This window comes from Schistocerca serialis, chromosome 3 (assembly GCF_023864345.2).
Source record: "Schistocerca serialis cubense isolate TAMUIC-IGC-003099 chromosome 3, iqSchSeri2.2, whole genome shotgun sequence".
In the NCBI taxonomy this organism is placed as follows: Eukaryota; Metazoa; Arthropoda; class Insecta; order Orthoptera; family Acrididae; genus Schistocerca; species Schistocerca serialis.
Window position 1 is genome coordinate 622,161,859 of NC_064640.1, and position 15,986 is coordinate 622,177,844.

Sequence of the window (15,986 nt, forward strand, 5' to 3'; positions counted from 1 at the left end):
AATGCACACAATTTTTGACAGAGATTGTCTGTCTAAATCTGACTTTTGTAACAGAGCAACCATACTGCCAATGAATGGATTGACAACACAAGCAAGAAACTATTGCCTTTCTTTTCATATCATTGTCAAGATGTGAATGCTGTGGTGAGAATTTGTGTTTGTGTTTATCTGCTGGCAGCCATCATGCACATATACTGTTGAAACCAAGCCTTTGGCTGATAATTTTGTTCAACAGTGAGCAAGAGATAGGGGGAAAAAGGCAAGTGTTCCAAATTTGTGAAGTGCTTGTGCTGCAGAATTATTTGTTGCAGACTTCTCATCAGTTCTGAAGTAGTCAGCCACTACAATATTTTCTGTGCACATTGTACTGACTTTAAATGAAATGTCTGTACCATTGTCTAATTATGTATATTGTTGCTCACAATGTCAGGTCTATGGATGTGGCAGTACTGACAGACAGTTCCTGCTGGAGTTAGTTTCTGAGTGTGGTACCAAGCTCACAGTTGGCAGAAGATAGTACTGATGTTGCCTGTATCTCCTACACATATGAACGATGACTACTGCCACAACACTGAAACTACATCACATTGTTGCCTCATACCCACTCTCTGCAATCAGTCATGTATGTTCCATGCTCATGACTATATCATGTGTACTTTGTACAATATGTGATCCACAGGATAAATAAATAAATACAAATACAAATACAAATGACTCATGCCATAACTGTATGTGGTTGGAAACTGCATTCTAGATGACCTTCATACAAAGGCTAGTAAAATGGCAGTTGTGGTGATATAACACCACTTATGTCTTAAGAGTTCCTGCACAGCTGGTTTAGAGTGCCACATCAGACAAAATGCATGTGTGTGTAACCTTTGATGGTCATCCTTTATCCACAATAACAGTACGCAGACACTTGCATGATGATGTGCACAACATTACCAGATCAGTGGTTTGTTCACCACTGGCCTAGTATCACAGAAAAGAGAATTTACAATGGAACACGCATATGTCAACTGGACTCACAAGCAACTGCAGACAGTGCTCTTTGCTGATGAATCCAAAGGTTTGATTGACAGTGATTTTCAGCTTTCTCAGTTTGCTGGCGATACCTGAGCCTGTTTACCAAAGATGATAACATCCATTTTTCTGATGGTGTTTGTGTTGGAGGGTGGTTCCATATGGGACCATGTCTGCTGAAGCATACAAAGGTGACATGTTGTATCACCAAGTAAGCATAATTTGTACAATAATGAGGAGAAAGCTGAGCCCCCACACCTATAATGGCTATCATCACAGAGTATGTTTAGTTAACTGAGAAAGCACATAATTTGTACAATAATGAGGAGAAAGCTGAGCCCCCACAACTATAATAGCTATCACCACGGAGTATGTCTATTTAACTGAGAAATCACAATTTATGAATGAAGAATGGGCATGTGGTAAAGTTCTCTGTACATTATTCCTCCAGGACTATATGTATTTCTTGTGCTTCTCTACAAATCTTGATAAATGTACAGTGATACTAGTCCACTTGGCTCATGCCATTACTCCTACACTTGTACTTCACAGGCCAACTAGGGTGCCTGGTGAAAAGCATACAGCATGCCAGTATTGTTAGCCCCATTCTTGTTGCACAAATATATGGTACATCTGCGAGCATCACAAGGTTCTTTGTGATGATATTATTTCTTATTAGGCTTCAAACAAAATTTTATTTTTATTTCTTAGAATTATTAATAAATTAATGTATTTATATTCTGCTAAAATAAAGTCGTTATTTAAGATTCTGCATCTGCCTAAGCAACAAATGTTTCAATTGCTCTGTGATATTTTATGGAATATAGCAGTGTAAGACAGTTCACTTTAGCAAAATTGTATTTTACAGGAGTTAAGATGTAATTTCATGTGAGGAAAGTATATAATGCTAGATTAGCAACAATACTAAAAAAAACAGTCTCCCACTTAAATGGATAAATATCTGGTTTACTACCACTTATATGAGCTTAGGTATTTTTCAGCCCTTCCTCTTTGTTTATTGCATGTAACACATGGCAGTACTCCAGAAGAGTATCACTGAAAGATTTATAAACTGATAGATCATAATTGTTGGTTAAAAATTCAACTCATTGTTGTTAATCCATAAAAGTGTCATTTCAAGAGGCAGTGGATCTTAATGGCCACTGCATGTAGCAAGAAGTTAGAAGTGTTGGTTAAACTTCATTAATGAATTTGAAAATATTCAATTAAATTCATTGATAAATCAAGTTCCACAGACCCCAAGAAGAAGGAGAATCTTCAGGGATGTGCAACGAGTCAATTTATACATTAACAAAAGACAAATATATTAAAACCTGTATAATGTATTAACAATGAACTAGCACTACTACATTTAATGTCGTTCACACTTATGCTACCGAAATTTAAATTCTCATGAAACATAATGATATTACTGTCTGTCAGATCTGTGTAAATAACAAATTAAATAATGAGTAACTCAAAACTATATGCCTCACAAAACACATGTCAGTGAACTGAAAACATTTTGTCTGTTGCCAGAAAAAATCCACTCTTCAAGTGGGAGCAGATGGAAACAAGTAGAAAGATGTAAAATTGTAAGCTCTCAGAACCATAGGCACCTTCTCTTGGAAGAATAGAGGAGAGAGTTGAATGAAGAGAGGAAAAAGATGAAGAAAGTGAGACTGGTAAAAGTTAAGATACAGGGAAAGTTACTCAGGGCCCCAAGTCAAGGGAGACAAACTGGACAGGGTGAGAAGGACTATGTTGAGAAAAAAATATGTAGACATGAAGAATAAGGATCTAAAATCTTAAAAAAGTTTGTTTTATTTGAAAAGCTTTAAGAGTTTTCACATAGCAAATACACACATGCATTACTTTTCAGAATGGTCTCATAATATAGAAGCTGCATTCACATATGAGGTATCTTCAATATGTACAATGTCCATCACTGGTGTGAAAGTAACCCACACATCTCTCACAATCATGGATATCCAGTCCACCTTAGCTTCACTGTATATGCCAGAATATTGGGAGACAGTGTTTCGGGTCTCTACTTGATTATTGTGTCATTCATTTCTCACAAAAAAATTTCTGAAGCACTGCAAGATATCAAACTTTATGTTAAACAAAGGATATGGTTCAACACACTTTGAAAGGAATGTCTATGGTAGTTACCCCCATTGACTTTCCTGGGATATGAGTTAGTCATGGTGGTTCTGTTTTATGGCCTCCATATTCATCTGACCAAAATCCCCCTGGATTTTGTCCTGTGGGCACACTTGAAGGAGCACATTTAGTCTACTCCACCATCCACCAACGAATGTGGAAAAACTGGTAGTGCAAGTCCATGCTCCTCTTGTAACTGCAGATGCAGCTCTGATATGAAGAGTTCAGAGAAGCATGATCCAGTGAGTCTCTAAGTGTTTGGAGATACAGGGAGCTCACTTTGAACATGTACTCTGAAGTCATCATATGCTTTGTGAAAGAAAAGGTGTCACTGATAGTTTGTTTATAAGATTTTAGAAGGTATCTGATGTATTACATATGGCTGCTTGTACTGAATGTAGTAGTATGTTTAACGTCTCCACATTGATAAGTTTTGTAGTTATTTCTGTTTTATGATAGGTAAGTTTTGTTTGATAAATATTTTCAATATGTCTGACCAATGATTATTACTTTCTGCAGCTGCAGGATATGTATAATTTAAGAAACAGTGTACACTATAGCAGTATTGGACAAACTGATGCCTTCACTATTTAATCTCTCAGAGCTATCCATTCATCTTGTGCTGTATTCCTTGCTCCTGTTTCAGTCATCACCTATAACCAATAAGTTATGGTCAGAGTTCACATCTGCCCTGGGAAATGGCTTACCCTTTAATATGTGGCTCTGAAAGCTCTATCATACCATTAAATAATAAGTCTGAAAGTGGTATATTGAAAGTAAAAAAAATGGATGGAAAGGAAATACAATAAATAGGAACCATAAATTGAGGCCAGGTTAGTAGCACATTCTGGAGGAAATTTCCACCTGCAATGTTCTGAGGAACTGATACTGGGCAGGAGAATCCTGATTGCACATGTTGTGAAACAGACACATCATCACAATTATCACTTTCTAGACCATGAACTGCCTCAAAAGACTATTTATTGCTTTCATATACAGAGTGAAGAAAAATTCATATGTTTTTCCACAGTCCAATTCCCTGTCCAGCACCAATACAAAAATGTCACCAACACTTCCTGGTTAGTGCAGTGGGTAGAGCTTTGTGTTAGAATATTTGAGGTGAAGAATTTAATTCCTGGTCTGGGTGTAATTTTTTTTATTTATCAAACAAAAATATTAGCTGTAGACCCAGAATCGAACTTCTCACCTCAAATATTCTAATACGAAACTTTTGTCACACATGCGATTATAGTGTCACCAAATTGCCATTATTTGATGTCGATTTTCTTCTTAAAATATGCATAGGATGAAATTTTCTTACAGACATTTTTGTGTTGATAGTACATTGTGAAGTCCAACTTGACAATTTTTTGTTCATCCTGCATACTTTCTGCCTGTACCCGCTCATTCTAGTTGACAGCTTTGTGACTGTCTCACCAATAAGTTTGGCTGCTAATAAACTGACAAAGCCTTTTCTTACAACTTTTATGTTTTCCTACACCTTTTTTCACCACTTATTTCAACTCATTAGGGTCTCCTTTTCTACTGTGATGAGTCCCATTACTTGTTATTTCTTTTTTCCTTTTGGTAACAGGCTTTTTCAGTCTTAAAAGTGATGTTCTACATCCTGATCTGTGAAAGCTGCCTGTCTCTGGAAAACCCCAAAGGTCAAACCTTGAAAGTCCCTATTTCTAGATATAACCCCACCCTCCACCATTCCCTTCTATATTTCTAAGCACAGCAATCAGTTGCATTTACTTAATCCATCCATGACCTTCATTTGCCAATAAGCTTTGGATCTCCAAGTGTGGACTACTCAGGAGCATGTAGTCATCAGGAAAAACAACCATAGCATGCTAAGAATCAGAATGTGAAATGACAGATTCATTAATCACATATGTAGGTTAGAAAATGTGAAAAGGGAAACAGATAGGTTGAAATTAAAGTGAGGACCAGTGAAGTTCAGTGGCAGTATGAACAGGACTTCTTGTCAGGTGAGTACCTGACTCAACTAAAAGTAATGCAGGAGTAGGTCTAATAATGAATAAGAAAATATAAATGCAGATAAGCTACTGTGAGTTGCATGGTGAATGCACTATTGATGCCAAGAAAGCCAACACCCACCACAGCAGTACAAGTTTATAAGCCAACTAGCTCTGAATCTGATGAAGAGATTGAAAGAATGTATGAGAACATGAAAAAATTATTCAGGTAGTTAAGTGAGAGGAAAATTTAATTGTGTTGGGTGCGGTAACCCAGTGTTACCAACTCGATCATGTTGGCAACTCGCTGTCCATTAAATCAGCAGGACATGAGGTGCTGGCCTGTCACTTGTTATTCAAGTAGCCTGTGTTGGTGCATGATAGCTAACCTCAACTTCCAAGAGGTTGATGATGAGCGTTTGGCGCCATCGGCCGGGAGGCCCCTCGCGGGGCAGGTCCGGCCGCCATATCGCAGGTCTTATTACATTCGGCACCACATTGGGCGACCTGCACGCCGGATGGGGATGAAATGATGATGAACACAACACAACACCCAGTCCCTGAGCGGAGAAAATCTCCGACCCAGCCGGGAATCGAACCCGGGCCCAGAGGACGGCAATCCGTCACGCTGACCACTCAGCTACTGGGGCGGACTTCCAAGAGGTGGCACATTCAGACAGCACTAACAGCTGTGCATCAAGAGTGGCAGCTGCCAACACTTGGGAATGTCACATGCTATTGTGTATAACCCCAGAGTGGAGTGGCTTCATTTCATTGTGTAATGGTTTATGCTCTTGTTACCTTCACACTGAAATTCCGGGAAAATGGGTACAGCCATGGACAGGTGTCACAGGCTGTATCTGGTGTGACACGCAAGAAACACATCAACAGAGAAGAGAACATGACCAAAGAAGAAAGCAAGAAACTTGTGGTTTTGCCTTTCTGTGGTACAGTGTGGGGAAAGGTTAGCCGGCTCCTGAAGAGATATAACATTTCATTGCTGTTCAGACCCCCAGCAAAAATTTGGCAGCTCATGAGGCCTGTGAAGGATGATCTAGGGCTTTGAATGCCTGGAGTGTACAAGATACCATGTAAGTGTGCCTGTTACTATGTCGGCCAAACAGTGTGCACTGTGGAGCAACGCCGGACGGAACATGAGAGGTGCCTATGCCTATGCTATCCAGAACATGCCTTAGAAAATGGACACCGAATTCTATTTGATGAAACATCTGTCATTATGAAGATGAAGGGATTTTGGGATAGCATCATAAAAGAAGCTATTGAAATAAAAACCTCTGAAAACACCGTCAACAAGAATGGTGGTTTGCAGCTCAGTACAGCCTGGGACCCGGATATCGCAAAGTTAAACGGCCGCGACGGACGTGGGATGAAAATATTACCATATATGACAAGGAAGAGCACCAGTGACGTCACAGCCAGCAGTATGGCTATATAGCGACGCGACCATGGCGACACAGCAGTCCGTCTTACCACTTGACAATGACCGGGGAGAGCTCGGTCCAAAGCTCATGGGATTTTAACTACGTGATGCGGTTGGAAGCCCAAGAATATTTTATCAACTGGATGTATCATTTTGCTACCAAACTGCAATTTTTTTTGTATGGAAAACATATCATTGAACCTTGCCTTGAACAGTTCCTCACAGTTTGATCCAGCACCATACATAAAACCACCCATTACATGGAGCATTGTTCCAACAAGCTTTCTTTGGTCCCAACTTTATGACACCAACCCATCCACTGTTATCTTACACTTTTCATTTCCTCAAAACAAATGACTTCATCATTATCTCCCCTCAGACAAGGAATCTACGACTTAGGTACTCAAATGTCACAAGTACATGAAGGAGAGTCTGCACCAGCTGACCCTTTCACTTTTGGCATCTGCCATCAGGATCTTAGTTTACTGCTTCTAATTGACCTACAATATTTCCTAAAACTCAAGCACCTCCAAAGGATTAATGTGTGAATCCCTATCACTTCTTACCCCCTCAAAACTGTGTACCCCCAACTTCAACTACTTCAGGAAAACAAACTGCCCTAGTGATCCCTTAGCTGTTGTGCGTCTACATTGTTGGATCATCATCTGCAACCTACCATACAGAAAATTGCTTCTAATTTTACTGACACCAATGATTTTCTGGAACATCTGACATCTGTACCTGATTTACCCCAGCCACACACCTTGTTAGTCACTACTGATGGCACCCACCTCTATACCAACATTCCCAACACACAACATTTATCTATAGACTGGTTATAGAAATATACTTCTGGTGTTACCTATGCCTTTACCACCCATAATTATCCAATGAGTCTAGTTCACAAAAAAATTCTCAGTCCAAATAAATTAGTTTTTCCGCTGCCAGTCTCAAAAAAACTAAGGAGCATTCTCTTTCAATATCCAATCTCATCCTGATATAAAATTAAATAAATAACTTCTTCAGCATGGTTATCGGTTTCTGACATGATATGCTGAAATGAGGTCTACTTTATTTAAAATTCTACACTTACATTTATACTGTTACACCCTATAGTGGACATTTATCCTGTTTCCATTATCAATTTCCTCTCTCCTGTTCCATTGGCAAAAAGTGTATGGGAAGAATGACACTCAGTATGCCACAATTTGAGCTCTAATTTCTCTGATTTTACCATCACGGTCATTTTGCAAGATGTGTGTGAAAGGAAGTAATATGTTGCTTGACTCTTGTAAGTAACTACACTCTCACAATTTTAACAGTAAACACCTGTACGGTGAGTGTCTCACTCTTGTAGCGTCCATCAACAGAGTTTTATTGTCTCTGTGGTGCTCATTCTTATCAAGTTAACCTATTATTAAAGTCAGCACTCTTCTTTGGATCATTTACATTTCCTCTATTCATCCTACTTGGTAGGGACCCAGACTGAGGAGCAATATTCAATAATCAGTTGAATGAAAGTTTTGTAAGCCATTTCTTTTGTAAGTGAAGAACATTTCATTGAGATTCTTTCAATGAATCTCAATCCCACATTTGCTTATCCTGTCACATATTTTATTACTTCCTATCATTTTAAAACACTTTGGATAGATACTCCTAAATATTTTACAGTTACTTCTACACACCAAATCATAACATCTTGCTGTCACATGCCACTCCTTTTGAATCTGTTTCCTTGCTCCGCAGTTTTTACCACTGCAAGATTTTTTCTCTACAATCTCCAGTAACTTCATGTGTCAGCTTCTCGAAAGAACTATCCCACTGATGGAAGAAAAAGCTGTGACACAGCTTATGTCACATACCAACATACATGCCTTTCATGTTGGTATAACAACCACAAACATGTTAATAAGGATAGTCAAAGAATATATACTAACAGCACACAGCACTTCATTTAGAGCATAATCTGAAACATGATGATATGAACTTTGGAGCTTATTTAGACACGTACACAACTGGGATTATTCCTGTCAACAACAGTTCCTCATAACTTCACTAATGGGAACTCGCTTTACATTGTATGTGCTCGGTTCTTGTCACCATCTAATCTCAGTTTTCATCATTTTTTGGGTATTGATCCTCCTTTCTTTTCATTTTATTTACTTATTAATTTTAATCTCTGAATCATTTGTCTTGTAGTTAATTTTCCACTCATTTTACTTATTTATATGGTATTTGCACTTATCTCTGACATGCCTACTGCCATCTCTCTCATTTTTAAGTTCTCAGGTTTTCAAATTTTGTCTGCATCCAGCAATCCATTTTTCCCTCTCATACTATCTTGTGCCAGAAAAGGGAGCCCTTGGCTCTGTAAGCCATCAATTTCACAGTCATGTTTTTTCTCTCTCTCCGTAAGAACATATTTTGAAATATTGTGTTTTATATGTTTGGTCAAATTCAAAGACAAGAAGATAAACCAATAAGAAAAAAGCAACTGCTCTAGTAAACTCTCTACTGACACAGTTGGAACTATTACTTACCAGCATGTCATACACTCATAAACACTACAGATAAAACAAATGAGTCTAATCCTTACTAAATCGAGGATTAGCACTTTCTTCCACTGACCCCTTATATGCATATTATAGCTAACTAAATGGAAACATAATCATATAATATAATTTAATTCATCATTATGAATGAGTCATTTCCTGAATCTGCTTTTATTTTTATTATACAATAAGTCAGTGGAGCAGCTTAGTCTTTCCATTAAGTTACCATGTACTTTTGTGGATGAATAAAACTAAGTGTTGAATAAGTAAGCAGTGATAGGCTGGACATTTAAGAAATGCCGTGATGCAGACACAGATATATTAGTAAGAGAGCCATTTCTGTAAAAGACAGAAATCATAACATGTATTCAGGCCTCCATGCTATCAGGATCTGCTGTGAAATTTCATTATGCCACAAATTCCAATTTTTAGTGTCAGATTTTACATGTAAAATGACTGCACAGTGGGAAGGATTTATCTATGACATTTTATTTGTCTATAATAAATCAGCAAAACAATAAAAATTCAAATGATGCTGAAAAAAGAAGAATTTGATTTCAGATCCTCTCAGTATGAGTCCGATATAGCACTTATATATCTTCTTGCTCCCCAAATTGATCTTTGTGGAGGAAGATACTGATCTAAATGTTATTTACTTTTGTAACACAATACTGTGAAATTTTAGTTTTCCACTATTTAATTTAGTTTCTGATGCATATAACCAAAGTTAGCATTATGTACTTAGATGGAACAACACTTTCATAATGGAGGATGAAGCTTTCACTATTAATTTAATTTTCCCAGAGCTTCTGCACATCAGCCAGTTTAGTTGCAAGAAGCAGCATCTCATCATTGCATTTGAGGAAACGCTAGTATCCTACCAGTCTGAACAAGTTGCTTTATTTCCAGCACACCTCACACTGAAATAGATTAAGTACTGGGAGCTGATAATGAAATATGTGATGAGATAGTAATATGATAGACATAAAAACTTCTGTGAACATAAACTTAAGGAAGGGAACCCTACCTTCAAGAACATTTTGGGTTACAGTGAAAGTCTTTCCTGTGTCTAGTGGCACAGTCCAGTTGACTGGTTCAGGAGATCGCATGATGATCTGCTCAGGTGATTTCACCCTAGTTGGCTCAGGTGGAGATTTCACTACAGCTGGCTCAATCTCTTCCTTTGACTCTGATACAGTTTCTTCCTTTACTTCTTCATCCTTCTTTTCTTCTTCAGCACCTGAAAACCATCAATAAATAATTTAGCTGAAGTATATATCAATATTATTGATCCCACAAATAACTTATTTCTATGTACATAATGTGAATTCATTGTGCCATTTCTCATTTTCTGTTTGCTTAAGTTTATTATATATAAAGGCAACAATAATATTATTTATAAATATAAAGAAGTTATAATTATGTAGAACCAAGAGTGTATTATGTATTATATGTTCATTTCTTCTTTATGCACAAGATGTGCTCCACTTCTGTTATATAAAAGAACCATAACTGGATGTTAGTAATTATGCAGCGTATAAAATTAATGACTGTAAAAAACCCACAGGGGATGAGCAGTGGCACAATTCACACAAGTCTGTGTACTTTGCAAACATTTATTCACCAAACAGACAGAATTTTATTGTCAGACTTCCCAACATTATCTATTATGTTTATGAGGCAAACATCTAACTCTGCAACTGATTGTATGAAGTAGTCTGACACTCTTAAAAGTATCAGTCCTGCTCATCAAAAGGAAACTATTATAATAAAACTGGCAAATGTGCCACACATAAACAATTAGGACCACAAAGAGAAACATGCAAAGTATACGAGTATGAATGAAGCTGTCTCCTTATACTCTACTGAATGGAAAATTACAGAGCTCTTAAATAATGTGTCAGCAGCAATGTTGCATTTACAAAGCAAAATTTAAGGATATATAATAATGGAGACATGACACAAAAGCTGATAGGAATCTTGGAAAAGAGCCAACTTTCAAAAACTATTAAACACATTAAAATGTACACGAACATTAAAATTATCCCTTTGGGTTTGTTTAATGAAACACAAAGTAGTAGTAGGGTGTTTAAAATGTAGAAAGCAATGATGATGTTTCTTAGTGTAAAATCAGTTTGTTTTCCTTTCTATTTAATAGTGTGTATCAACTGGAAGAAAGAACCTATGATTAAGGAATATTTAAAAGCCGTTGCTGAAGTAAATTAAAGAAATATAAACTAAATCAAGTGATGACAAACAGTATGGGTATGAAGCATTAAAGTACACAATCATTTAAAAGTTAATACCATAGGAGTGCCACATAATGTTATATTTATGTGCAACAGAAGAATTAAGGGCTTTCATGTGCCAGAAGAACATAAACACAGAAATCTAGCTTCAAATGAGACAACTCTTCTTTGACATCTAATGCTCACTACAAAAAGTAGACGCCTTGAGAAAGAATAAATACATGATGTAGTACCTGTTTGTAAGATCATTTATATCGTATTGCTCATACCGTACTTTCTGTAGACAATTATATGGACTAAGAAGGAAGAAAACCTGCATTACTTTGCTTACAATATTCTGCATGATCACTGTTCATTTTCATTACATTGCACATTGAAGTGATAACCAAAATACATCATATTGGTGTAAAATATCTGTGGAACTGTACACACAAGCAACAGTAAGCAAAAAAACATAGGCAATACTTGTATGAAGCCACTACATAAATGCATTACTCCCAATGAGTCTTGTGTGTAATAGGCATATGGAAAAAAAGCTTAAACATTTTGGAGCACTTATGCACTCTATTCTTTACAAGATTTATTGTTCTGATTCTATGTCAGAGGCTTAGTATGTATGTGACACACTAAGCGTCAGAATGTAGTTGTTACATATTTGATCACACAATTTCAGCATAGGACTGAAAGTTTGGTTTCAACAGAGGACTGTTAAGTTTTTAATACTTTAGTGTGTTGAGAGTGTAGCCAGTGAGACAGATGATGTTTGGCTAAGTCCTGACACGCTGTTAAAATACTGGTGCAAATATATTTATAGTTACAAATGTAATGCCAGTGTTTGTAATTGGGGTACATCATGTACATGGCATTCAGTTTTCCAAGCTGGGCAAGGAGGCAAAAATGTTGCAGAAACTACAAAAAACTGTTTCTGTTTTAAAAGTGAGATAATAGCTAAAATTATGGCACTGTTCACATTGCAAGAATAATCTCCTTTCAAACTGGTATGTCGATTTTCAGTACTCTGTAGGTGTTTTATTCTTGTGGATGAGAGTAATTAGGAAAGCTGCAGTTCAAATACAGTTGTTGTTGCTTCATAATGGTAAAGGATCAATGATACTGTTAAATCATTGGTTACCTGAAGTAGAAATTATGTCACAGTTCACATAATGTATTGATATGCAAAATACACTGTCATACATATTCTGATGTGGATGACCTTACTCACTGTGCACAGATTCAACAATGCTCCTGTTGAATATGGGAGTCTCTTGCAGATAAAATGCTGCATAAATATACAGCAACATTGATAATCTTTCATGGACTATGCACACAGCAGAAGACATCAATTTTACAATAAACTGTTAATATTTAGATCTGAGTGCACAACTATATACAAAGATTAAAAGAATACAATATCCTGCACCATCAGCAACTCCAACAGAAGAACTGTAGACATCAACTAGTGTCAAAAGTAGCACACTGTGCCATTTTAATTCTAACAGTTTACAATATTTGCACAAATAATAGAAGTGTATATCTACTGAAAATACCGAGCTCAATATATGAGAATAATGGTATGATTATGTTTATGCCAGATGGAAATTATTGATTTACTATGACTGAAAATTCATCAGACATGAAAGAAACCAAGATATAGCTTATAAAATGATATAGGATGGAGAGTTTCCAGATAGGCTTAATGTAAATAAGATACTTCTAAGTCATCAGTGGAGTTTTGAATGGAAGACATAATAAACATCTGTTAAATTACTGAAGAAGCTAGATGTTTACATGCAAAGGAAGAGAGAAATGTTGAATGTCATACAGTGGTTTACAAGTATCAGTATCTTCATATTACACACAGAATGTAGAGGTTTATATCAACAAGCAAGCTACAGTGCAACAAGTTAAACAAATTTATAGTAAAGCACCAGTTGATGTTTCAGAATTATTTCAAGGTTAGAAAATAATGCTTTTAAGCTACTTTGACAAGAATGCTTGTGGTACATTTATAGACACAAACTATTACTTTATGTACATTCTTGTGTAGTATACTACTTCTTTTGATATATCATAGTGACTCTGACTGTAGATTTCCACTTTAAATGGCAAAGTTGATTTACTCATTTGCTTCATTATTAGAATGCTGTACAGCTTCTTAAAACAACCCCTTAACCAAACATGCAAGCCTAACTGTATACAGAAATATTATGTGGAATACAGAAAAGATAATACTTAAGAATATGCATATGTTGTTTGAATATGTTATATGAAAGAGGACATAAATTTGATTATGTTCTGTAATATATTTCTTTGTTAAGTACCTACAGTACTATAGTGGATGAGTTTGTTCACAGGACTGAGAAAGTCAAGGGCACACCACTTCCACTATAATCAAAAGTATTATAGCACTGTGGTGTTCAAAGCAACCTTTGGGTAGATGAATGTTTTGTTATAACAAATTGAAATAATTTTCAAAATACATACTTTGACAGAAATCTCTACCAAATGTAGCACAGCACTTCTTTACTAGATTTGTATAAAAATCATGACACAAATTTCCTTAGACTCCCATAGGAAGTAGAATGTTTTTGATTTAACTGCAACAAATTTGTTCAAGATGACACAGCAGGTGAAACTGATCTATCAAAATTATAATTTGTGAAAAAGTAGCTTTCTACTTAAAAATTATATCAGTTAGAAATCCACAGAAAGCAAATTACATAAAAAGTTTGTCACTCTGATGTTACTTTCCTAAAGGGAACTGCACAAAAATTTTAAAATTTTTCACAGTCTTTGGTGTTTTACTGTTTGAAGAGTATACACCATATCTGGCATGCCATGTCTGAGTCCTCACAATCTAATGATAACTTCATCTAAGTAAAGAAATATCATATATGCCATCTCTCTGGGAGATATGCAAACTCTACTCAAGTGTTTACTCACATTTTAACTGTTTGTGTACTGTGTTTATGAAGTGGAGATAGAAAACTAGCCTGACACTTGCACCTACATGGATCTGGGAAACAATCTAAAATTTACACCAAGTCTACCTGGTGTGCTAGACCAATATCTGCTAACTTGGAACCACGCCAAGCTGGTTGATGTGGCCATCTCTGTGTGTTACACCATATGAGCATAACATCAATTTTTTGTAAACATGAATAAGTTTGAAAATCAATTATAGTTAATAGGAAAAATATATCAGCTTTGCAGTGATACCCAGTGACACAACTTATTATAGCTTTAAAAACAATTATATAGTGAATGGAGAGTGTGCCTTTGGTTTGAATTGAGATCCTTCTGATTGTCATCCTTATATCATAAGCCATGAAATCACTAGTACTACAATTTAGTACTCTCATTCTACCAATGTGATGGAATGCATATTGTTGAGTTACAGACAGGCACAACGAAAAGACTGTTACACATACACCTTTCAGCCAAAGACTTCTTCAGTAAACAAAACACACACATATTCACATAAGCAAGCATACCTCATGCAGACATGACTGATACCACTGGCAGTTCCAATCAGAATGTGACTGTCATGTGAATAGCAATCTGGAGTGGCATGGGCAAGGGGGAGGGATAGCACATTATGGATGGGGCGAGAGAAGAGCACTGTTTGGCAGAACATGCAAGGACTAGAGAGCGCCAGGCACAGCATCGCGAGGTGGGGATGTGGGGGATGAAATGGGGACCAGAAAAGATAAGGATTGGTAAAGGAGAGGAGCAGGGAAGAGGAAAGGACAGGAGGGTACATTGGCAGGGGACAGCACATAAAGGGAGTGGAAACTGTTGGGTGGAGGGTGTGAGAAAAGTAGGTTACCATTGGTTAAGGTTGGGACACTTTTGGAAGTGGAGAATATGTTGTAAAAGTGACTCCCATTTGTACAGTTCAGAAAAACTTGTGGTGGAGGGGAGGATCCAGATGGTCCGAGTTGTGAAGCAGCCATTGAAATCAAGCATATTATGTTCAGCTGTATGTTGTAGGATGTCTCTCATTTCAGGGCATGATGATAGATAATCAAAACCATGACAAAGGATGTGGTTCAGTTGTTTCAATGCACAAGGTAATTGTTGGGTGATGAAAGGGACACTCTTTTGTAGATGGCTCTTGGGGGATGGTGGGAGGATTGGGAGTGTGTCGGGAAATGGCATGGGAAATCTGTTTGCAAACTAGTTCCAGGGAATGGTGCCTGTCTGTAAAGACCTTGGTGAAACCTTAGCAGTTCCCCTGGAACTAGTCTGCAAACAGATTTACCAAGCCATTTCCCCACACAACCCCAGTCCTCCCACCAGCCCCAAGAGCCAGCTACGAAATAGTGCCTTCATCATCCAATACCACCCCTGACTGTAACAACTGATCTACATCCACTTTGATTATCTATCATCATGCCCTGAAATGAGAGACATCCTATCCAAGATCCTAAAGTGGAATGCCCACCTAACTTCCACAACATCCTATTCCATTCCTATGCCACTCCCAGCCCCAACCCCTCGCCGTAGGTATCATATCGCTGAGGAAGACACAGGTACAAGACCTGCCAAATCCATTCAGCCAGCACTTCCT

At 37.2% G+C, this 15,986-nt stretch overlaps 1 protein-coding gene across 1 annotated transcript in view; it reads right to left on the reverse strand.

Moving 5' to 3' along the window:
• LOC126471055 (uncharacterized) overlaps positions 1 to 15,986 on the reverse strand; it is a 633,812-nt gene that overhangs the window by 58,105 nt on the left and 559,721 nt on the right. The window contains exon 14 of the mRNA XM_050099122.1: positions 10,192 to 10,404. Coding sequence (XP_049955079.1) covers positions 10,192 to 10,404 — 213 coding nt within the window. The remainder of the gene's footprint in view (positions 1 to 10,191; positions 10,405 to 15,986) is intronic.